This window comes from Chelonia mydas, chromosome 6 (assembly GCF_015237465.2).
Source record: "Chelonia mydas isolate rCheMyd1 chromosome 6, rCheMyd1.pri.v2, whole genome shotgun sequence".
Lineage (NCBI taxonomy): Eukaryota > Metazoa > Chordata > Testudines > Cheloniidae > Chelonia > Chelonia mydas.
This window is the reverse complement of record NC_051246.2, coordinates 104,054,587-104,079,690: the sequence shown is the minus strand read 5'-3', so window position 1 is coordinate 104,079,690 and position 25,104 is coordinate 104,054,587. Positions and strand designations below refer to the sequence as shown.

The following is a 25,104-nucleotide window of genomic DNA, read 5'->3' as shown; positions in this document are numbered from 1 at the left end:
TCATAAATTGAATCTGAGTCAACAATGTGATGCAGCTGTGAAAAAGGGTAATTTCATTCTGGGGTGTATTAACAGGAGTGTTGTATGTCAGACACGGGAGATAATTGTCCTGTCCTACTTGGCACTGGTGGGGCCTCAGCTGGAGTATTGTGTCCAATTCTGGGCACCATGCTGAAAGAAGATGTGGACAAATTGGAGAGAGCCCAGAGCAACAAAAGTGATAAAAGGTTTTGAAAACCTGACCTATGAGGAAACGTTGAAACAGCTAGGTATGTTCAGTCTTGAGAAAAGTGTGTCGGGGGGGAGTACTTGATAACAGTTTTCAAATATATTAGGGGCTGTTATAAAGAGGATAGGGATTGATTGTTCTCTGTGTCTGCTGAAGGTAGGACAAGAAGTAATGGGCTTAGGAGATTTAGGTTATCTATTAGGAAAAACTTTCTATCAATAAGGGTGGGTATGCTCCGGAATGGGCTTCCAAGGGGGGTGGTGGAAGCCTCATCCTGGAAGGTTTTTAAGAACAGGTTGGACAAACGCCTGTGAGGGATGGTGTACGTACTTGGTCCTGCCTTAGCATAGCAGGCTGGACTAGATGACCTCCTGAGGTCCCTTCCAGACCTACATTTCTCTGATTCTCTAACAATTCATGGGACTAACCTTAGGAAGGAATCCTCCATCTAGTATGGGGTAAGAGCAGGCCAGATGCAGCCTGGTAGTTGTGCTATCCAGTCTGCAACAACCTTCATCTTCAACAGGACCATGCTGGACTGGTAGTCTTTATGGAATGCACATCTGTGTTCAAAATGAGGGCAGTTGTCTCCATTGATTACTGTGGCTCCATTGAATGCTAAGTACAGCAGAGCCCTTGGGCTCCTGACAAGTTGCTTAAGTGGTTTGTATTCAGGGGAAGAGTAGGTGTGCACATAGGACTCTCTAAATTAGATGTGCAACGGTAAGGTGTTGGAAAGCCTCACTGAGAGTGGGAGGGAGAGGCAGGCTCTGGGCCATCCCCTTTACAGTCTTTTTCGGAATGCATTTATTTATTTAGAAGCCTGATTTGTTTCACAGGCACTTCCAACTTTGCCTGATTTGAGAGCCTTAAGCAGGTGTTTGATCTCTTCATTCCTGCACAGAAGGGTTTTAGACTAGCTTACCAGGCTGTTACAGAGCTTCATGAAAGGCATTAGAGAGGAGATCCTCCAGGATACTGTTAACTCGTCCTTTGGATTTAGTTAGTGTTGTGAGGACTTTGACAGAATTTTCCCATCAAGACACTAATGCTGTCATTTAAAACATCCCTCTGGGAAAGTGGTCTTATTACTCTGACATCAGCAGGGTGGGGGAACTGCAAGCTCTGGTCTTCTGTGAACCTTTTCTGAACTTCAGCAAGGACTCCAGTGTTTCATAAGTCAGATCTTGCTTTTATTAATTTATTATTCGTGTTACAATAGTCCATAGAAGCCCATGGACTGATGGCGCCAGATGTTCTATGGACCCAGAGTAAAAGGTGATCCTTTCCCCCCAAAGAGTTTACTATCTAATTAAGAGAAGCTGCAGCCAATGTGTGTAACAAGCAATTAAGGGGAGGAGGGAAACAACCTTCCCCGTCTAAATGCATGTTCTTATGGTAAAGTGCAGGGCTCGATGATGATGTCAAAGTCCAAAGTAACTTTTGGTCAAACTTTGAACTAAGTCTTAGTTTCTGAGGCCAAGGTTGCCAAAAAAGACTGACTGTTGTTGGTCCCTCGATTTTTCAGTGCCCAACTTGAGACACTGTAATGACGCTGGATTCTGAAAATCTTATGAAAATCTGGCCCCCTTAAAGGTATCTCAAGTTGGGCACTCAAAATTGTTGGTTACTTTTGAGAAACTTGGTCAGTATTTTTGGCTGTACTGCGATGTGCAATTTCTCTTTGTTTTGTTTTTTTGTAGCTGGCAGATGTTGACCCTTTCTTTAAAAAGGGTGCAAGTGTTGAGGAAAGCAGAACAACTGGTTAATTTCAACAGACAGATGTCAGAGAGCATAGTCTTTAGACGGACGCTTGGACAGGGAATGAACTTGTCCTGTGCAGAGGAGGCTTACGTTGTACTGAAGAAAGTCCTTTTCTTCCCAGCTGGGAGAGTCTCAGCTCATCAGGTTAGGGGTTTTACCCCATTATGATTCACAGTTAAAGCATCTAGATTAACTAGACCTATTTGCTGTTTCTGCTCTTCAGCCAGCAATGAAGGTGATGGTGGTTAGTTGCTAAATTGACCTTCCTGGGCTGAGGAAGCTAGTGGAAAACAGGGCTAAGTCGCCATAAGGAATCTGTTTCCCTTTCTGAGCATAGGTCCTTCATCATGGCTTGGTCAAGCTGTCTGAACTGATGTCCCCTTTTTTAAATTCTTGAATTATAAGCCTTCCCTCTCGCATTCAGACTCATTTAGTTTGTGTTGATTTGTGTATAATTCCATGTCCAGAGAAATAACTAGTCAGATTTCAGTCCTGGGCTTTGGCAATTGTTTGAAAGGGAGGTGTACTAAGGAAACAAAGTGGGGAAGTTACCATGGTGAGTTGGCTCCTCTCTAATCAAGTCAGTCAGCTAGGACAGAACCCTGCAAGAAGCTTAATGTTCTGGTCCCAATCCAGCAAAATGCTTATTCATGAGTAAGTCCCATAGAGGTCACTAGGACTACTGTAATTTTAAAGTTAGACACATACTTAAGTGATTTGCTGGACCGAGGCAAGAATGTTCAGTACATTGAGGATCAAGCCCAAAGAAAGGAAGGAGAGTCTTGGAGCTGGAACCATGGATTGGAAGTTGGGACAACCGAGTTCTAATCCTGGCTCTGCTCCAGTCACTTCCCCCTCTGGTACCCTCTCTCTCCACTGATAAAATGGGAAGGATATTTCTTTTCTAACTAACAGGGGTCTGGAGGCTCAATTCGTTCATCTCTGGACAGCCCTTTGATATCATCCAATGAAAGTTGCTGCTGAAGTGTGAAGTTTGAGGTGTTTCAATTATTTGAAAAAATATCAGATATTGAATATTTATTTTGCTCTGAGCAAGTCAGGAGTTGAAGGGTGGAATGATAGGGCTGTAAGAATATTGATATAGCAGGGAAGCACCTAGATGTCTGGTCTCTAACTCAGATTACCGCGGTTGAAAACACACTAATAAGTTAGAAAAGCCTAAACATTGATGCTTTAAAAGCAGTTTTTTCTTGTAGACCTTAAAGAAAAGGTCCTTGTCAACAAAACTCCTCTTAAAAAAAAGTCCTGATTTTACTCTTTTTGCATTTCACCCATCTTGGCTGATGAAAATTGCACTTATGGTACCATATTAGAAGTAATTTTGATCTTTTTTCACTTTCCAATTGTCATATAGCAGCATAACTTCCCTCTTCGCTGACATTGTCAAAAGTCAAAGAAGGTGAAAGACAAACAAACGGGTTCTCCAGAGTTTCCTTTTTATTCTCTTTAGGCACAGTCTAAAGTTTGGACCTGACATTAGCTTCTAGTGTCCCTTTTTTGGTTTGTGATTTCCCTTCTGGTGGCTTGTTAGAACTGGTGCTTACTGCAGTGAGAAACTAAAAAAAATAAAACCCTCCCCCTTCTCAGCTCCCCAGACAGTTGTGCCTTAAACAAATTTCTGCACTCTTGCTATTCTCTATTCTAGTGGGCAAGTAGGCTTATGTTGTCCTGCATATATAAAACTTATCTCTTCAGGGGGAAAAAACCCCACATTTAATCTGGGTTGACCCCTTAAAAGAAAAACTATCTATCTTATAGCAAAGCAAATTTCCATATTAAAAATTGTCTTCCTAACCCTGCTCTACACAGCTGATACTTTAGGTGTGTTTACTGTGTTAACACTGGTGAACTGATATTGACCAGACAGGGAGCTTATATCCAGTGAAGGAGAAAAATCTTCTGATTCTTAAGCCTAATTGATGGTGCCTAAGTCCAAAACCTCTAGAGAAACAGTCTCTGCATGTCTCAATGTGCTGAGAGTTGTAATTCTATAGGTGTCCAAAGGAAAACACATACTGTCTCTATGCCAACCGTGTTTTGCATTGTAAAAACCCCAGTAACCTGAAATGTTTGTTTAACCAGTGTATGGGGAGCAGCTGTTTGTGTCCCCACCCCAGACATTAATGATTTATTATGGCCACAGCAGAAAACTGTGTATAAAATATGTACGTTGGTCTCTCAAGCCATAGTGTGCATTTGCTAAAGATTAAAAACCATATTGAACAATGAAGCAATTGTATGTTGCGTCACGTTTTAACAATGAGGCAGGAACCTTAGAAAGACTCATCTGGTTTAAACGTTCAGTTAATGAATGCTTATCTCCTTATGTCTTCTGGCAGTCTGTGTGAGTAAAACATTTCATGGGCCTTTGGAGAGGAAGGGTTCTCTGGGGTTTCCTTTTCTGCCATGGCCCTGTTGTTGTGTAGGGACAAAACTCTTCTCCATGTCTCTCCTGGCTTTTTGTCTGTCTTTTCCCCTCTGTTTCTTGAAGCACTGCCTGCTCCTTGTGACTTTTTCCTTGTACACAACCAGCATTTGTTGATTCATTGGTTTGGGCTTTTTTTTTAAAGCCTGCAGAGACCATTATGACCCCAATTTTTATAGTGTGTGTTAGGGAGGAGGATGGACTAGGTAAGCTTAGCCGGCTGCTTGACACAGGCCATAGAATTTCATTCAGTAATTCCTGCATTCAACAGTCAGTATTGGTTATAGGCAAGGCAGAGGGAGAGAAAGAAGGCTTGCCAAATAGCCATGTGCTCATCAGTGAACTCATATCAGTAGGTCCTTAGAAGTAGCTGACCAGCACTAGGTGATCAGGAGCTGTTCGTTAAAGGTAGGAGAGAAATCCCTATGTTGCTGAAGACTGCTTTAGTCCCTAGGGCATCAAAATGCGCTCTGCTAATGTTGTAATGATAAAGCTGTGCAGTCATCACAGGAATTGTGTGCTTGCTGCTCCCCCTGCTGCTAGCATGGAACTCCCCTGGTATCAACACTGCAGCTGATAACAGGAATAATAGACTATGTAAAAGCAAGAATTGGGCCACAACCCAGCACTTTTTGTTGTTGTTGTTGTGTTAATCTTCACTGCCCTGCAGCAAGCCATGTGATAGGGTAACAGTGGGTCCAGTTAGCAGCTGCAACATGTAGATCTGTTATCCTGAAACATCTGTGCCTACAAACTAACACTAAATGTCTCTCATTTCTTGGTGGCAAGCTCACTTTCCTTTCCTTTAAATATATTACTTTTAATTTCATGTGACCACCTTTAGTCTTGTATGTGCTGTCTTGATTGGCATTATTCACTTTTTAAATAAGCCTTATGATATGGTATGAAAAGAGTGCCAGTGAAGCAGGTGACCATCATCAGTGCATAGTCACACACCACATCCACGTGCCTCTTATTCTATTAATGTATTGCCGTGGAGGAGCTGGAGATCGTTTTCTCCAGTGGTTGGTCAATTTGAAAAATATTTTGCTGCTGTGGGTTGTTTTGAGCTCACCTTATTGGCACTCTTGGCTGTAGGTAACATGCATCCTACTGCAGGGTGTTGACCAAAAATGGACTCTCATGTTAACCTTTAATGCCTTTAAAAAAAAAAAAAAAAAGCAATATATAAATGAATAGGTTGATCAGACAAGTATTGAGGGGCAAAAGGAATTGAACTAGGAATAAACCTGTCCGCTATTTATCTAGAGTGGCCCAAGCTATATTCTCCAGAGATGAATTAGGCACCAAGGGTGAAATCCTGTCCCCACTAATTCAGTGGGAATTTTGTCGCTGATTTCAGTGGAGCCAGGATTTCACTGCACGTCTTTACCATGGGCCTTTTTACACTGTTCCACTGGAGGACTATAAGGGTTAGAGGAGATGAGATGTTCCTGACATCTTCACTTTTTAGTTAGTGGAAATGAGACTTGAAGGAGCAGAGGCTTGGCTGCCTCTGGCTTTCCAGATCCTACTAAAGTGCAGAAAAATGATAAATACCCCAATTGAAAAATTGGTGAGTGTCCTAATGCACAGAGGAGGCCTTTCTCACCTTCCAACTACTCACCTTCCTTATTTCCTAACCTATATGGTTAGTGTCTTGATTGAAAAAGGAAGGATTGAAAAATCTCTTTTGACATATGCTGTGTTAGTTCAATCTCTTCTCTTCTACTTAAATCAAAAGGAATTCAGTAATTTGTAACCGTTGACTCAAACAGTTGCATATTTGCTTGGGTTTATTAAGACTGAAGTAAACTGTAGATTTTAGAAACTGTTAATTGTACTTAGTAATTGTTAATTAACAAAAATAATACTAATCTAACTTATTGTAGGTATAGTAGAGAGAACTGTACCCATAAAGACAGAGAGCAATGGATTTTTTGTCTGATTTAGACATTTTAAAGTACTTACAACTATCCTGCAAAGAGATGGGCCTTGCATTTGGCTGAGCCAAGGGTTAGGCTTGGATTCCTCCTGATCTTGTGAGCTAAGAAGTCCTATCACTGGGGACCCTTTGCTAAGTGTGCACGCTGCCCCAGCTGCTGACAGTAATGACCAGCTGTATCCACTGATGACCTCTCTTAGGGTGGTTTGTGGATGGGGAGGTAGTCTCCAAACTAGCAAAGGCCCATGCAATTACTCAGAATCGCTATCAGTTACTAATATTGCTACAAATGACTGGTAGGATGGCTAATTGACTGTTTCTATTAGTTTTCTTTAGATAGGTATAAATTATTCTTCCTTCCCTCTCCAGCCCACATTAGGTTGCGTTTCTCTTACTTCAGGATTCAGTGTCCCTGCTACGCAAATGATGACAGAAGAAGAAAGTCTTAGAGCTCAATAGCACTGATATATGTTTAAAAGGCTCATTGAGGGAGGAAAATAAATCTTTTCGTGTTTATGGATTTTGATGACGATTTTAGTAATACAACTTGTTTAGGGATAGTGCTAAAATCAGTAGCCCTGTAATATATCTTGAAACTCCCCCCCTCCACCCCCCCACACAAACCCACTCTCCTGTTGGTAATAGCTTATCTAAAGTGATCACTCTCCTTACGATGTGTATGATAATCAAGGTGGGCCATTTCCAGCACAAATCCAGGGTTTAACAAGAATGTCTGAGGAAGGGGGGCGGGTAGGAAAAAACAAGGGAAAATAGGTTACCTTGCATAATGACTTAGCCACTCCGTCTCTATTCAAGCCTAAGTTAATTGTATCCAATTTGCCAATGAATTCCAATTCAGCAGTCTCTCGCTGGAGTCTGGATTTGAAGTTTTTCTGTTGTAATATCGCAACTTTCATGTCTGTAATTGCGTGACCAGAGAGATTGAAGTGTTCTCCGACTGGTTTATGAATGTTATAATTCTTGACATCTGATTTGTGTCCATTTATTCTTTTATGTAGAGACTGTCCAGTTTGACCAATGTACATGGCAGAGGGGCATTGCTGGCACATGATGGCATATATCACATTGGTAGATGTGCAGGTGAACGAGCCTCTGATAGTGTGGCTGATGTTATTAGGCCCTGTGATGGTGTCCCCTGAATAGATATGTGGGCACAGTTGGCAACGGGCTTTGTTGCAAGGATAGGTTCCTGGGTTAGTGGTTCTGTTGTGTGATATGTGGTTGCTGGTGAGTATTCGCTTCAGGTTGGGGGGCTGTCTGTAGGCAAGGACTGGCCTTTCTCCCAAGATTTGTGAGATTGGGTCATCCTTCAGGATAGGTTGTAGATCCTTAATAATGCGTTGGAGGGGTTTTAGTTGGGGGCTGAAGGTGACGGCTAGTGGCGTTCTGTTATTTTCTTTGTTAGGCCTGTCCTGTAGTAGGTGACTTCTGGGAACTCTTCTGGCTCTATCAATCTGTTTCTTCACTTCCGCAGGTGGGTATTGTAGTTGTAAGAATGCTCGATAGAGATCTTGTAGGTGTTTGTCTCTGTCTGAGGGGTTGGAGCAAATGCGGTTGTATCGCAGAGCTTGGCTGTAGACGATGGATCGTGTGGTGTGGTCAGGGTGAAAGCTGGAGGCATGTAGGTAGGAATAGCGGTCAGTAGGTTTCCGGTATAGGGTGGTGTTTATGTGGCCATCGTTGATTAGCACTGTAGTGTCCAGGAAGTGGATCTTTTGTGTGGACTGGACCAGGCTGAGGTTGATGGTGGGATGGAAATTGTTGAAATCATGGTGGAATTCCTCAAGGGCTTCTTTTCCATGGGTCCAGATGATGAAGATGTCATCAGTATAGCACAAGTAGAGTAGGGGTGTTAGGGGACGAGAGCTGAGGAAGCGTTGTTCTAAGTCAGCCATAAAAATGTTGGCATACTGTGGTGCCATGCGGGTACCCATAGCAGTGCCACTGATTTGAAGGTATACATTGTCCCCAAATGTAAAATAGTTATGGGTAAGGACAAAGTCAAAGTTCAGCCACCAGGTTAGCCGTGACATTATCAGGGATAGTGTTCTTAACGGCTTGTAGTCCATCTTTGTGTGGAATGTTGGTGTAGAGGGCTTCTACATCCATAGTGGCCAGGATGGTGTTATCAGGAAGATCACCGATGGATTGTAGTTTCCTCAGGAAGTCAGTGGTGTCTCGAAGGTAGCTGGGAGTGCTGGTAGCGTAGGGCCTGAGGAGGGAGTCTACATAGCCAGACAATCCTGCTGTCAGGGTGCCAATGCCTGAGATGATGAGGCGCCCAGGATTTCCAGTTTTATGGATCTTGGGTAGTAGATAGAATATCCAGGTCGGAGTTCCAGGGGTGTGTCTGTGCAGATTTGTTCTTGTGCTTTTTCAGGGAGTTTCTTGAGCAAATGCTGTAGTTTCTTTTGGTAACTCTCAGTGGGATCAGAGGGTAATGGCTTGTAGAAAGTGGTGTTGGAGAGCTGCCGAGCAGCCTCTTGTTCATATTCCGACCTATTGATGACAACAGCACCTCCTTTGTCAGTCTTTTTGATTACGATGTCAGAGTTGTTTCTGAGGCTGTGGATGGCATTGTGTTCTGCACGGCTGAGGTTGTGGGGCAAGTGATGCTGCTTTTCCACAATTTCAGCCCGTGCACGTCGGCGGAAGCACTCTATGTAGAAGTCCAGTCTGCTGTCTCGGCCTTCAGGAGGAGTCCACCCAGAATCCTCCTTTTTGTAGTGTTGGTAGGGAGGTCTCTGTGGATTAGTATGTTGTTCAGAGGTGTGCTGGAAATATTCGTTGAGTCGGAGACGTCGAAAATAGGATTCTGGGTCACCACAGAACTGTATCATGTTCGTGGGGGTGGAGGGGCAGAAGGAGAGGCCCCGAGATAAGACAGCTGCTTCTGCTGGGCTAAGAGTATAGTTGGATAGGTTAACAATATTGCTGGGTGGGTTGAGCTATTACCAACAGGAGAGTGGGTTTGTTGGGGGAGGGTATTTGGGGGGGGGGGGGGGGGGGAGAAAACCTGGATTTGTGCTGGAAATGGCCCACCTTGATTATCATACACATTGTAAGGAGAGTGATCACTTTACATAAGCTATTACCAGCAAGAGAGTGGGGTGGGGGGAGAGAAAACCTTTTGTAGTGATAATCACCCATTTTTTTCATGGTTTGTGTGTATAAAAACGTCTTCTATATTTTCCACAGTATGCATCCGATGAAGTGAGCTGTAGCTCACGAAAGCTTATGCTCAAATAAATTGGTTAGTCTCTAAGGTGCCACAAGTACTCCTTTTTTTTTTTTCCATTATGAAATTAAGAAAATATTGGCTGCAGAAGGAAAAACTTGCTGAAAGGCAAATGTATTCCTGTTCTAAATTGGGAAATTTAGCACAGACTTGAGCTCCCTGGGCTGGGTGCAAGGAAAGCTTAGTTGGGGCTCAATCCTGCAAGTGCGAAGTGCTTCCATGCATGACACTGAGCATCCTCTAGCTCAGTGAACTTCAGTGGGAGTTGATGGCATTTACAATCTAATGGGATTGAGCCTTCAGTAAAGGAACCATTGAAGAGCCTGTGTATCCCTAAGGAGCGCAGTTGCCCATAAACATTTTGGAATGGGGCAATCCATCTGCATTGGCTCTCCTGTACAAGTGGTTCCTTAGCAACTGTTGGTTACAATCAGTTTTAGCGGCGATTAAGATACTGTAGTTGGAATAAATTGTAGGGCATGAAAAGAATTGATTCATATGCAGGGACATGATGTTAATAATAAAAATGCAGACTAGTCAGATAGTGAAATTCTGATGCAGACTAGCTAGGCAAAGAAACCTTTGTGCCAAGAGGACAGATGGCTAAGCAGAATGTCTTCAAGATGTTAATGACCAAATGAAGGTGAGTATATGTGGATCCTGTTGGCCAACTGAAGCTTTGTTTTATCCGGAATCAGTAGATACACTCAAGCATTCCTAATCTTCAGCTTTCTGCGCAGGAGGAGCATCTCTCCTGATCAAGACCTTGATAGTAACTTCCATATGTCCAGGAGGCCATCATCTGCTGTCTTCCACACTTAGGGATTCAAGTGAAATCCAAACTTTATCATCAAAAACCTATGAGTATTCCAGTCTTGGAATCATGCTGGAAAGGCTTTGTTGAGAAGGAAAGTTTTGCAGTCGTATTTGGAGGCTTGATTTAATAATAGTTATAAAGCACTCTGGGAAGTCCTTATAAAAAAGCAAAATATTTTTTTACTTCATTTAAATGGGCAATGTTGGATTAAAAATCCTACTATATTAAAAAACCAAACTTCCTTACTTGTATTTATAATCTCTTAGACTATTAAAACTGATCATTTAAAAATAAAATCTGCTTATTATAAATGCTGTTTGTTTTTCTCCATGTCACTCAGCTCAGACAGTAATATACTAGTCAGGTTAGCCTTTTGTTTTCAGTCATTTTCTCTTGCTGGCTGGCATTCAGCAGCACAATGTTGCAACGTTTAGGTCTCAGATACTGCTGGGAAATGTTTAACTCCACCTGGGATATATACAAAAAGAAAGGTTTCAGAGTAACAGCCGTGTTAGTCTGTATTCGCAAAAAGAAAAGGAGTACGTGTGGCACCTTAGATGCATCCGATGAAGTGAGCTGTAGCTCACGAAAGCTTATGCTCAAATAAATTGGTTAGTCTCTAAGGTGCCACAAGTACTCCTTTTCTTTATACAAAAAGAATAAATTAATGGAACTATTTCTTCTGAGCTTTAGGATATGTAAAACCTTCCAAAGCATCAGTTATGGTCCTACATTAACTTGGTGGTGTCTCCTTCTTTTAAATTCATAGATCTAGCGAACTTAAAAATATCAGAGGTGGGTGAATCCAATAAAGTTACATTTTAAGGCTTTTAATCATGCTTGCATGTGGTACAGTTTGCTTCATAGCTTAAGAATTGTTCAGAAATTTCAAGCACAGAAACAAGCCAGAACAAGCTTCTGACTCTTTTTTTCTACTGAGAGTTAATGATGTGGCAATGACATGACTAGATAACATTTATTTCTTTACATGCAGCAACACCTGATTCCTTCTGAGAAGAGTGATTAATATAGAGCCCCATGCTGAAAGGGAAATAAAGCAGAAGCCGTAGTCTGTAATCTGTGCTGCACCCAAATAGGTTTCTATAGCTCCAGGCGTGCTACGGCTGCTTGTGGTATCGCAGCTTTGCTGCAAAGGATTTACTTGGTTTTTTCATTGTAAACCACTTCTTTCAGAGGTTTAAATGTGGGATAAACATTTCTTCTGGGCTGAAAATTGGAATATAAACACCAGGCCTAGATATGGGAGCTTTGTGCTTTCGACCAAAATGCATTTTTTTCTAAATGACCTCTTGGGATCTAGTTTAGTTTTAACCTTTTGGGCATTTTCATAATATCCATGAAATGAAAATGTGCAGATTAGTTACCCTGAGCCCCAATTGTGTTTCCCACTTTGAGGGAAGAGGGGAAAGCTTTAAAATGAATGTGAGTTTTTGTTCTCAGAAATGACTTGCTATCTCTGTGTGTGTGTGTGTGTGTGTTTGTACACAGCTGATGGGTGTTAAATTATAGCTGCTCCATGCAAGTGAGCTGGGTAGGGAGGCCTTATGTTGGACCTACGAAGGAGGCAGTCAGACTGCAGATGCTTGCAGTTCCTGAGTGCAAGGAGAGGAGACTGGCTGCACTGCTCTCTCCAAAGGAGAGGGGTGTGTGAGTGAGATGGATCCTGGCTCCTTTGTCCACAGGAAAGAACATAGTAGCACCCAGAAGGGCAACCCTGTGATGAAAGCATCTTTTGCTATAGTTTTTGGCAAGCATTAGCATCTTTGGTGGCATCCAGCTGTACCCACAGGCGCTTACATCCGTGTGCTTCACCCAACACGTCTCTCTCTCCATGAATCACAAATGTGGCCAAAAGAATTCATAGCGGTCTTTTCATTCTTTGCTCTCAAGGCAGCTGGCTGTTGGGTCAGGACTGACTGCTGCTACAAGTGGTTGTAGTTTTGTATTTGGAGTTGCGGGGGGGTGGGGAATCTTGCACACGTTGATTGTATCAGTGGTGGTCTCAGTACAGTTTAGTTCACTGGTTAATATTGTCAAAGGAATTTGCCCAATGGAAACTGTGTCTGAGGTGCAGGGGTGTGTGTGTGTCTAGATTTTAAGCACCAAGTACGGGGGGATCAGTACACTGGAGATGTAGCTGACTCCAGAACTGATCATGTGGTTGCCTGTCTGAATGGGCTTTTCCCTCAGGAATAAGTCATCCTGGCTGTTGAGTGTTGTTCTATTTAAAGAACTTTTAACAAAGCAATTTCAGTAAGGACTGCAACCAAGTTAGTTACTTCTCAGAAGATTTAACTTTTCTGGTTCCTTCTCCTCTTGGTTCTCAAGGGTGAAACAGAACATTTCAGAAGAGCTGCATTCCTTTTGGTTGTTTGAAGAGAGGCTGAGGAAGGCCCAGCAATGCAAACCAAAGTCACAACCATTTCCACCCTCTCCTCTGTCCTTTGAGCTTGTGTTTAACTTTTTATCCAACACAACACACCTCTCTTACTTACCATTTTTGCACTAAATTGAGTAGTGAGAAGCTAGTGTAATTTGTTCTTTGGACATACTGTTGCATTTATGGTACAGTCAGTGCTAGTAAATTCCAATCAATTTGTAAAGCCCATTTTTATTGGGATTATAAAAAAGCTTTCAGAGTGAATGCTCCTCCAGTGGGTTTGGCAACTAGCATAGAGCCTCTGACTCCTTAAAAACAGAACAGGATTTATTCTGTTTACTAGGAGCTGAAATCCTGTGCTGTTGCACAGGTGGAATTCGTAAAGTCATGTAAAGTTTGTAAAGCCCCAAAAAGCTGAGAACTTAAAAATTGTGTGGTAACGGAAACAGACCACAAATCCCCATGATGGTTGAACCTGGTTATACTCTAAACAAAAAGAGCTCTCAGCCATGCGTGTAGCTGTTTCCATCACTTCACACTGACTGTGCAGACAGACTAGGCTTCAGAGTGATGGTTTCTGGAATCTTATATAGATATACGAATAGAAAAATGTATTCTTCCACCACCTGGGTTTGTTTGTCCATAACGAGGCTTTGGAACAGCGCTTCTATGGGAGCATTGGGGGATGAGGCTTTGAATGTTTCAGCAGCAGCCCCAGTCTTTCTGCTTATTATTAGGCAATGACGGCAAAACTGTAGCCCATTTGCTTGCTGGAAGCTTAAGCGCTGGGTATTCTGAGATGCTTGGAATGCTTCTGATTGGGTTGCAGCCATTGTTTTCTAAACCTCTCCCTGGCCATTAAATTCCTTTTTCTTTTTCTTGCTACCTGTTATTGTAAAATTTGGTCACTGACTTTTTCTTTGCTGAATCATATTTTCTCCATAGCCATACTAGAAATAGCTGTTTGGTTAACCTCATTTGCTGTGTGTTAATCTGCAACAAATTGCCATGCCATGGGCAATGTGTATGTGTCCTGTATCGCTCGCTGAATAATATTGTGTTTAAAATAGCTGGAACTTGCTGGCTACAAAAGAAGTTGGAGATTGTCCGCTTCTCTGTTCGATGATTTTACCTCATTTATTTCTATTTTAATGTCTTTGCTGAGCAGCAAGCTCTGAGTGGCCTAGGTGTACAAATAAGGGAAGCTTCCCATAGCTCTGTGTGATTCCCAGAGTTTGAGGTAGGAGAAGGAAGCCATTTGTATCGCTTGTCTCTCCTCCTCCTTGTCTTCCAGAAGAACGAGACTCTGGGTTGGGTAGACAACGGGAGCAGCCACTTATGCAGTCGGCAGCTGTTCACCCCACCCACACACAGAGCCATGGACTCTACTGCTGTTTTATTCAGCAGGGGAATGTTGGCCAGAGTTACTCACTCTTTTTTTCCTTTTCCTCCTTGTGCCAAAGGATCTTTCGCTTCTACCTGGGGAGTTAGCAGAGGCAAGTAAAAGGAATCCTGGTCTAATGCCTCTTCTGAAGAACTGGCTTACTAAATTAAATTCTCTCTTTGAGTCTGAGGGGAAAAATTGCTCTGCATTTAAACGGCCTGCACATAGAGGGGAAAGTGTCATGGAGTGGGCATGGATTTCTACTCGTAGTTTAGTGTGGTGTCAGCTTGTTGGATGTAATAAAGGAAGCATGTCTGGTTGCATACATATAGGCTGCCTTGCCAGTGCCACCAGAGATGACGGGCCAACTTTGGGGTGAGCCTAACTTGCAACTTCTAGCCATGTTGGTGTACCTCTAATGGACTTCCTCAACCTCTGGCGCTCTGACTGCCCTGGCCAGCCCCATTTTTTTAGTCATGATGCAACTATTAACCTTAAGGATGGAGCTATATATGCAGGGCACAGAGCTTCCTAATGAGTCCAAGACTTTGCAGTTCACTCCAGCAGGAATTAGGAATGGCCTCAGATCTGGCCACCTTTTGGATCACAACATTGACAGCAGCTCTTGTAACCTGTTAACGTTTCTAGGACAGCTTAAAAATCCCTTAGGTAAGGTCCTCAGCCCATTCTTGCCCACGAGGGGTTAAAAAGAGGAAAATTGACTGATGTAAATCTCCATGTAGATGCTTGACTGTGGAAGGTGGTCAGGTACCAGGGTGATGGGCATGGTACAAGGACGCGAATAAGATAGAATAAAATGCAGCATCTTAAACTTGCACCTGCTGACTGACAAACTTACATCCCCTTACATGTCACCTCTGAATTTGACCTATTCTGTAGTTGACAGTAGTACCACGGTATGAGAATTACATTAAAGGGTGAGGAGAGAGGGATAGCAGGGAAAAGGAACTAAAAATAGCATGTTCCCTGCTTTAACATGAACCTCTTATGCTTCCTTTGCCTGGTAGCTTATAAATGACATCAGTATAACATCCCTTATGACCATTCACTGATGTATAATTTGCATAATCTTCCACCTCACCTCCCAGGCCCCAGTTCAGGATGATGCTTAAGCATGTGCTGAAGTTAGTCCCTATTCAAGACAGCACTTAAGCATGTGCTTTTCTGAATTGGGGCCTGGAATTGGCTCAAGTACTGTAACGTAGAGTTTTTCTTTAATGTTCTAATATCAAACAATGCGTTTCTTTGAATATTTGAATTCTGTTACTATTCATCATTTACTAACATAACCCTTTGTCCTTTTCTTTTTTTCCAGGAAAAGAGGGATAGAAGTCATACAGGTGAGTAAAGATTATTTTAACTTTTCTGTATAAAAAGCAAAACGCTTCTTCTCTGTTTACAAAGAAAACTACTAAATCTCTGGCAGATTTCACCAACAATTGGTCTTCATTTTTTTTCCATTCCATCAATCTTTTTTCTTGTTTCATTCCCTTATTATTCAAACATTCACTCTGGGAAAAGCAAGTCTGATGCTGCTAAGTGTATGATAGACCCTATCCAATCTTGTGGCCAGTGGTTAGGCTTTTCTTTTCTGTATCAACTAGTAAGAGTCAATAACACTGGTTATGATTAGGTGGTGTAATCTGTGTTTATTGCATTTAAATACAATAAGGCTTAAGGGAAAGAAGAGCTGCCTGTTTGTAAGAAACTTGTAAAGAAGTTAGTCCATTATGCAGAGAATATTCTTGCAACCCAATGGACAGGAAGGAGACAAAACTATCGCTTAATTTGGTATTGGCCCATCTACTGATGGTCTTGAGGGGTGGCTGGATTTTCTTCCTGTTTGCTAAGTCTGGATGCTATATTTCCACTGTGCTATAGGTAAAAGCAGTGCTTAAAGTGGTCTGAAAACAGGTGGGGTTCTGTCATCTGAGCTGAAATAAATTTGTATGTGCTGGATACAGACAATTCACAATTTCGTGTATATATTTATTTTATAATAATCACCTTCAGTTTTTAGCTTGAGAAGCTATTTACCTATTTACTACTATTGTTTTTAAATGAGGAGAGAGACTTCTATTGAGACAATAACTAGTTGAGATATTTTTAAATTTTAACATACTAACTCTAGTGATGGTCCAACATAACCTGACAAAACAACTTCCAAAGTCCTTCATAAAGGGAAGAGGAGACTGAAAATGCGCCACTCAGGAGCCCAGCTTGATTAAAAAACAGTTTTGTTTTTTTTTCTGGGCCATGTCTGTGATCCCACCCACTTCAGGCACTGGTTAAAGGGACATTGTAAGCTCAAAAAATATTTCTCTCACGAACAGAAGTTGGTACAGTAAAAGATATTACCTCCCCCACCTTGTCTCTTACATTTCTATCTGATGCTTTTGTTGTGCCAGGTAACCCCTTAGAGTGCGGTAACTGAAAGAGATCGGGATACAGGCTTTGTTCCCATTTTATCTTGTGCATTCTACAGTACCTTCTATCATTGTCACTCTTTTGTTGCTGGTCAGTTGCACTCTTGCCCTGCACTAAAGTGAGAACTTTGCTCGCGTGCTCCTCAGGTGCTGGAAGAGGGAGTTCACCAGTAACAGCAGCACAGCTGACACTGTGTACACCGAGAAAGAGGGATGGGGTGTGAGCTGAGGTTGTTTGGTGTTGCCCTTCTTTCTGCTTGAAAGATCTTTCTAAACATCAGCAGGGGTGCATAAAAAATCCTTACGAGCATGAATAAAATCTCTTTTAAAAATTAGATCATGCTATTTAAAGGCTCCTCTCTCAGAAAAAATACATTTTAAAAAAAGTCAGTTTGACAACACTAAATTTGGGAGTGTTCCTTTAAGGTGTATGAGAATATTCTTGTGAAGATCAGCTGCTTGACAGCATTACAAGAAAAGAAAGAATCTGCCTTAATGTCCAGCTGTATTTATCCGTACTCCTCTAGCATGCTACAGCCACAAGATCATCCTCCTTCCCTTTGCCAGCTACTGCCAGGAGCTGAACAGCGCATTGTTCATTGTTTGCTCTTTGTTTAGACTCTCCAGATCTCTGCCTTTTGAGACGCTGGTAGTATTTATCTTCTTTACATTCTAGAGAAGATGAGTATTAGCCTGCATCTTATGATAATGATGATCATTATTATAACATTAATAATAATAATTGCTGACAATGGGCCTGGATATATTTCATTGGGTTTCTAAATGCTGCACTGTTTGTTAAAGTAATGAGACAGCCATATGAGACGAACTCAGCGCAGCCCCTACTGGCTGAGAAGAGGGGAAGATCCTTTTTACTTCCCTGGGTTAAGGTCCTGTGCTTATATTATGATGATTGGGTGAGTCTCCATTATAGTAATGTAACATGCAGGGCTCATAAGCAGAGTTCAGTTATTGAATGGAGGACTCTGTAATTAAGTGTGGTTTAATGTCTGTTCACCAACTAGACACAAACCAAGTGGAAAAGACCTTTTTTAAGCAGAGAAAGTTTGGAAATGTTTGGCGAGAACTTGGTGAGGACTCAGTGAAAAGATACCTTATGGAATCAAACCTCACAGCATTGTACAGGCGGCCCGGGGATCTTGACTTTGAGAGATCTGCCCCTAACAGCTATACCTAGAGGACAGGTGGGTAATCAGTAACCTTTACTTGATTAAAAGCTGTTAAAAGACAATTATCATTGCCGCCCCCCTCCCAGCCCCCCCCGCTGCCCAGCAGCAAGGGAGGAACATGCTTCCGTGGTTGCATTGTTGAAGTTTCATGAGATCTGAGGCTTACCTTCCTGTAATGGCCCTCACTCGGAATTTGCTTGGGAAGCATAGCCTAGTGGTCAAGGCCGCAACCTGTGACTGGCAGGGAGGGGAACCCAGTCCCTCCCACTCCACCCTTTGGGCTACCAGTGGTCTGGCAACTGACGTTAAGGCTGCCCTTCTTGCCCCCCTCTCTCCAGTCAGCTTAGTCCAAGGCTTTCCTCTCTTGGGGAAGTCCAAATCAAATAAGTAAGAGGGGGTTACCAGGGTCCACAGGCGGAGAAGAGGGGGATACTTCTCTCTCTGAGGTGGGTCTTCCTTTCCCTCAGGGAGGGCCCATTTGGGCAGCTATGTCCGAGACTTTAGGCTTCCCTCTGCTCTGTGCTGCTGTAACTGTGGGCTGCAGGTCTGCTCACTTCCAGCTCCACTGCCAAAATGAGCTGTTTCCCTGTCTTTTAATTCCTTCACCAGATGGAGCATTTGCTGCAGGTGTGGTGGGGCAGGGCTGTCTGGGCCCAAAATCCCTTAACCCTTGTTGCCCAGTGTGTGGTTTGTAGACCCCATCTGCAGTGTTGAGTATTTTCTTCCATCTCTTAGTAAAGAATTTACACCGTAGCTAAGGGTGTCCTGATAAATCTTACTGCTGACAGCACTTTAGATGCCACCTCCCTGCTACCAAACCAAACCAAGCTATTCTGTACATACTCCCCCCCCCCCCACCAAATGCAAACTTTCTGTGCATAGAGATGTAACCAGAAACCTGTATATTCTTTTCATACCAGACCCCCTGAAAACCTCCATTGCCCACATGATGTGCTTTCTCAGTTCTCCTCGTAGATGAGGAATGATGGTTTTGGTATTTGATCTGCTGGACAACGTTTATTTGGCAGTAGTGTTGTTTTCCTTAAAACAGCAGGACTTCTTTGCTTTCCAGGAATAGCTCCTATTGTGAGCTGTCCCAAAGTAAGCCACCTCATATTCTTGACAATAAACAAACAACTTGATGCACAAAAATACACAGACTCTTGCATCTGTGTTCCTATTTGCACAAGATCAGAAATGTTGCCACTGATTTCTGAATACATTTAGTGTGGCGTGTGTATACACAGGATAGCCAAAGAGTCAGTAAAAGGAATTTGCTGTTAACCGGTTGGATTCAACAGGATGGCTGTAGTAGTGTACTGAACAGGCATGTGGTGATTTGTGTGAACAGACACCAAATCTTTGTCTCAATTCCTAAAATGTTGCCCAAGGTGAGGAAGATCCATGGATCTTCCTAATAAAAGAAAGGAAATTTTCAGGTGAGTGCCGATACGTTTTCCTATTTCTCTTCTCTGTGAGAAGATAAGGTGACCCTTTTTCCTTTCACTAGTGCTAATGAAAGCCTCAACCTCATTTTCCTTACAGTTAATTTCTACCTATATATTGGTGGTGAGCTACTCTTGGATGATAGTTAGACTTTGCTACTGAATTTGATGTTAAGGCCAGCCTACGTTTCTGAGTTTTGCCTGAGACTTCAGGCTGTAGGTGTAGAGTTGTAGAGTTCCAAGTTCTTGGAAAGTCAGCAAGCAAACGTATTTGTGAAAATGAACTGGTGTAGGGCAAGGAACGCTAATGGTAGGTTAAGTAAGCATCCTCTTCCACCCACTGGTAAAACATTACTTTTGTACCAGGCATTTATAAAAACAAAAATAGCCGAATCCAAGACTGACAAAATGAAATGTAATAGGTGCATTTGAAACATGGATAAATGAAAACCCACGTGAGTGTTTGTTTATGAACTCCATGCATTAGAGTTGAAACAGGCGGTGGTATTACTTAATGCTGTTAAATGAAATCCACTAAGCTGTTTGGCTTAAAAATTGGCATGGCAAAAGACCCTCAGTGTAAGGTTCTATAGAGCAGCCAGACCCTAAACTTTGCGCACAAACATATGGGAGCTTTGGATCTGAACTCTTCAGCTGGTTCCTATCAGGCTAGTGGACAGATACAAAACCCTGGATACCAAATCCTCCAAATGGTGAGTAATTTCAGATCTGGATCTGGACTTTGCAGCTTGAACCCAACTCAGTAAAGTAGCTACAGATTGACACCAGAAGACATAATTCAGTGTACAACATTTTTTTAAATAAGGACACTAACTGTGTAAAATAGTTTGTTGCATCTCTTCCGCTTGCAGCAATTTAATCTGTCTGTCTGAGGTACTGACTGGCCTGCATAGCTGGAGTAGCTGAGTGCCTCACAGTCTTTAATGTAGTTATACAAAACATCCCCGTAAGGCAGGGAAATGCTATTATCCCCATTTTACAGATGAGGATCTGAGGCACAGGGAGGCTGCGTGACTTGCCCAAGGTCACACAGGAAGTCTGTGGCAGTGACTTGCCAACATTGCATTGGCACATCAATACACAGTACACGTGACAACTGCAGTTGGAACAGTATGTGCTGGCACTCTGGAAGCACAAGTAGCATAGTGCCTAGCACTTGTTCCTGGGAGCAGGGGCTTTTGGATGCTGTGTGATGGGATGAGGTTAAGAGGGCCAGCAGAACCAGGGCAGCTACAATACTTGTGTTTTTTTTTCCTATGTAAAGAGATTGCACTGGTGGAGCTGGACTTTAGCTGAAGACCTCATTTAACATGTTCTAACCACTGCTTGGAAAACACCTGGTACAGCAGTTGCATGTCCACTCAAGGTGTTGTAACCGTGATACAAACGTAGGGGATTCCAGCCAAGGACTTCAAAAATCACAAGTAGGGGAACTTTTCCTTTACTTTTTTTCATTGTGTTTAAGGCATGAAATTTCTCTGTATATTTATAAAATATTCAGCATATAAAACATTGAATTGATATCCAGTGTCCTGGTGATGGAATCTAATGCCAGCTGTTTTAATTGGAATTTTAAAAATGTAACATTTATTTGGGACTTGGGTTTTAAACAAAATTTGGTGTCCAACAGGGTAGATTTGATTTAAATCAATTTGATTTAAATCATGATTTAAATCACTAGTCAGGAAGATTCGATTTAATCATGGTTTTCTACATAAAAGTACATTTTTGTTGGTTGTTATAACCTTAATACATATTCTTCACAACTCAGAGATAGATGTAGGTTTCATTTTGAGAAGGTACACACTATACATTTTTAAACAGTGATTTATTTTGAAAACTTTTCAGATTAGTTTTACAGTTTTACAGCTATATCAGAAAATGAATGATTGTTTGGTTATTTCATTTACCAAAGGTAATTGAAGCAGATATTTATGAAGTCATTGGGAGGTGAACTATCTCCAATTCAACAGGTTAATCATTAATGTTTGGAGGATTTCCTTGCTGTATTAGGAGGAGAATATCACCAGACAGACATTTAAATGGTTTTATTTAACTAAAACAACAATGTTAAGTATTCTGGATTTTTTTCTTCAACAGCTAACTTATAATATTATAACAAAACAAGCATATGTCCCTCGCTTCTCACATTTGTCTCCAGACTTCTTCTTCTTGTCCAGATCTCTTCCACCCCCAACAATCTTCTATTCATTGAACTTTTTGAAACTCTGCACTTTGAGAGAGGTAAGGGATTGACTCTGTGTACACAAATTTGCAGAGGGACAACAGAGTTGAGGTCTGTTATTTCTCACCTCTATATATTTTTTATTTAAAATTTTTTTTGCTGTTAACAAGCATGTTATCTCTGGAGACAAATCCACAGTTTGAGAACTGCAAAGGTAAGCATCTCTGATGGTATCTTCTAGACTGAGCACTGAGTCCCATTGGGTAGATAGAAAGATTAACCTAAATAATCTATACAGAAGCTTCTGGAACCCCATAAAATTAGGTCCTAATCCATGAACTATTGGAACTCATTTACAAAACTTTTCTTAAACATTACATGAATATATTCTCTCATACTATAGAATTAGAATTTATAATCCCTATTGCATGATGATATCTTTGAGCTATACTGTATCTTAATCAAAACTATCTTTAGATCGGATTTTTTTGATAAAATGCTTTTTGAGGGGAAAAATATTTTAAATAAAAATGATTTTTATTTTTAAAAAAAATCATTGATTTTTATCCACCCTGGCATCCAATTTAAGTTGCCTGTATTAGTTTAACTAGTAACGTGGCCTCTTGCTCCTCTCAGCTTGGCTGCCTGGCCTGAGGTCGTGGGGGGTAACAATACCTTGCTTTGCAAAAGCTCTCTAAAATGAGAGAGATGCACATTTTTATAAAGGGGAATCCTCACAAGAACATCTGAGGATGGCTTACATTTATTTTTGTTTCAAATTATGCAAATAAGTATTAATTAGGTGAAGCCCTTAGGCCCCTGACAAATTGCCTGGTTAGCTTTTGTGTTGCAAAGTTTGGGGCACTTCAAAGCCCACTTAAGTAACTACCTCACACAACCTTTCCTGGAGACGTAATTCATATTTTTCTATATTTAAAATGAAGATTTATAAGTATTTTTTTGGTGCCTAATTAACATTGGCACGCGTTGTCTTGGTAAGACATTGAAGTTCCTTGTCTTCAAAACTGGGATTAGTTGTTGAATTCCAAGCTCTGATGTGGTTTTTTTGTTTTTTGTTTTTTTTAAATAAAGTAACAATGGTACCTGGAAGATAAAATGTTTTTTAATGTGGAACAGCTGACTGTAGTAGTCAAAATGGTGTAGGTTGCTGCTTTGTTTTTCCTTTCCCCCACAACTCTGGGAATTCAGATATTTCAAATCTCTTATTTTTGAGTGGAAAACTATCCTTTAAACAGTTGGCTTTGCTGAAATCCGTGAAAGAGAACTGAGGTTTTTATCTTGAATCTAAGTAAAATACTGATGACAACAGTTTCCACTATTTGTTGCCAGGGAACAGTTGTTTTCTTGAAATGTTGAGAGGTTTATTTTCGCATGAAGTATGAAATGGAATAAGTTAGGAACAGCAAAATATAACCAAAAGAAGGGTGCTTATAAAATACATATCCAATAACATATACAGAAAGATGGGACTGGAGAGCTTCCAAAGCAAGCAGAGTCGCTGAGATGTTGGAGAGTTGGCTCGCTGGAAGAATAACGTTTATTTTCATTTGCGTGCCAGCATCTCAATAAAGTGCACATTCCCCTGGGTATGGCATTCAACTGTGACCTTGGTGCGTCTTTTGGAAAAGCTAGTACAAAGCCCTCAAAATCCCTCTGACTTTTGCAGGTAATTTTCAGATGTTTTGACATGTGGGATTAGACGTTACAGGTGTTCAGTTTAACGTTAAAAGAGATTCTGGTAACTTCTTAAGGTTACATTTTGATTTACTGTATAAATACTGTAAAGTTATGATGTGGGAGTGTCTTCCAAAATTAAAGTACTGTATCGAATTTTTTTTCAAAAATCCACAACTCTATCCCCAAGAAATAAGTATTTAAAAAAAAAAAAAAAAAAAAAAACCAAACAAAATTCTAGCTTTTTTTTTTTCCTGGGGTAAGGCAATGTGGTGATCTCCTTCATCTGGTTCTGTGTCACTAACTGCAAAGCACTATTTGCTGAGGTGGCAGGAATTGCAGATTCTAGTGCATGCACGGAGAGAGAAAGAGGGAGGTTTGGACATGATGGGATATTATATCCTGCAAATTGGACTTAAAAGCAAAATCAAACATATTTCTTTCTGCTCCATTCAGAACACCTGCATAAATACATATTTGTGGGAAAAAATAAAGAGAACAAAGATAAAATACTCCACACTGTAGTGTAGCAATTAAGAAGACAAGTTAAATGTATTGTGACAAAGTTCCTCCTCTGCCTTGGTGGGTCCTGTGCTTTTTGGCGGATTTGCTCGCCTCAGAGGTTCACGGCAGCCCTCAGTTTGGCTGCTTCTGCTAGAGGCTCAAACCTGCCGTTCACTCAGCTAACCTCATCACTGGCCAACATGGGGGAAATGGAGAACAATCCCCACAGTCTCTGTGTCCCACCTAGTGGGTCGGGGACAGGCCAGATCCCTTTCCCTTCTGGTGTTGCTCACAGACCAGGTCAACTCCTCCTGTGTCTGATCAGGAGTTGGGGGGATGTGGGGAACGCAGGCCTGCCCTCTACACTGGGTTCTAGCCCAGGGCCCTGTGGATAACAGTTGTCTACAATGTCTCCTGTACCAGCTGCATGACAACTACAACTCCCTGGGCTACTTCCCCATGGCCTCCCCCCAGCACCTTCTTTATCCTCACTGCAGCATCTTCCTCCTGAAGCCTGATCATGCTTGTACTCTTCAGTCCTCCAGCAGCACACCTTCTCACTCCCTGCTCCTTGCATGCCCTCCACTAACTGATGGGAGGTCTTGTTTAAACCAGGTGTCCTGGTTAGCCTGCCTGCCATAACCGATTCTAGTATGTTCTTAATTGGCTCCAGGTGTCTTAATTAACTTGCCTGTCTTAATTGGTTCTAGCAGGTTCCTGATTGCTCTAGTGCAGCCCCTGCTCTGGTCACTCAGGGAACAGAAAACTATTCATCCAATAGCCAGTATATTTGCCTTCTACCAGACTCCTTGGGCCCCTGCCCCGTGGACCTTCCCGGCCATCCTGCCCCTTTACCTTGAGCCAGCTGCATGAGTTCAGTTGCAGTTGGTTCGGTTCCGGACCGCGCCAAGGAAACATCTGTACATGCTCGTGCTCCACACCCTTCACGTCCTCATCCTTGCGTCCTGCCCTGACACGAAGTGGCGAGGCATCCTGCCACCTCTGGAGGGTGAGGAACCCCAGTGGGCCAGCCTATATTCCACCCTGGTCCCGAGGCCCGCCAGGGATGTCAGCTGCTGGCTCCTTCACGGAGCCATGAGCACGGGCATGTACTTGGCATGGTTCACTCCCCTCCCGGACACCCGCTCCTTTTGCGGTGTGAGGGAGACCCTGGCGCATGTATATCTGGAGTGTGCCAGGTTGCAGCCCCTATTCCGGCTCCTCTTGGACATCATGTTATGTTTTTGGTTGCACTTTTCCCCTCACCTGTTCATCCACACACTCTCTATCCGTGGCCCCAAAAAAATGCATGGGACCTCCTTGTCAGCCTCCTCCTAGTCCTGGCCAAAATGGCCATCTACAAAACCAGGGA

The 25,104-nt window shown here is 42.1% G+C and overlaps 1 protein-coding gene across 4 annotated transcripts in view; it reads left to right on the top strand.

Annotated features, from left to right (window-relative positions):
• Window positions 1–25,104, top strand: part of ITPK1 (inositol-tetrakisphosphate 1-kinase) — a 229,763-nt gene that overhangs the window by 40,788 nt on the left and 163,871 nt on the right. For 2 of the 4 annotated variants that reach the window (XM_037900861.2, XM_043548509.1), the window contains exon 2: window positions 15,582–15,606. The exons of 1 other annotated variant lie outside the window; for it this stretch is intronic. In XM_037900861.2, the coding sequence (XP_037756789.1) occupies window positions 15,582–15,606 (25 nt within the window). Of the gene's footprint in view, window positions 1–15,581; window positions 15,607–20,612; window positions 20,773–25,104 lie in introns of all 4 variants that reach the window. One more of the 4 variants, XM_043548510.1, reaches the window with a different exon arrangement.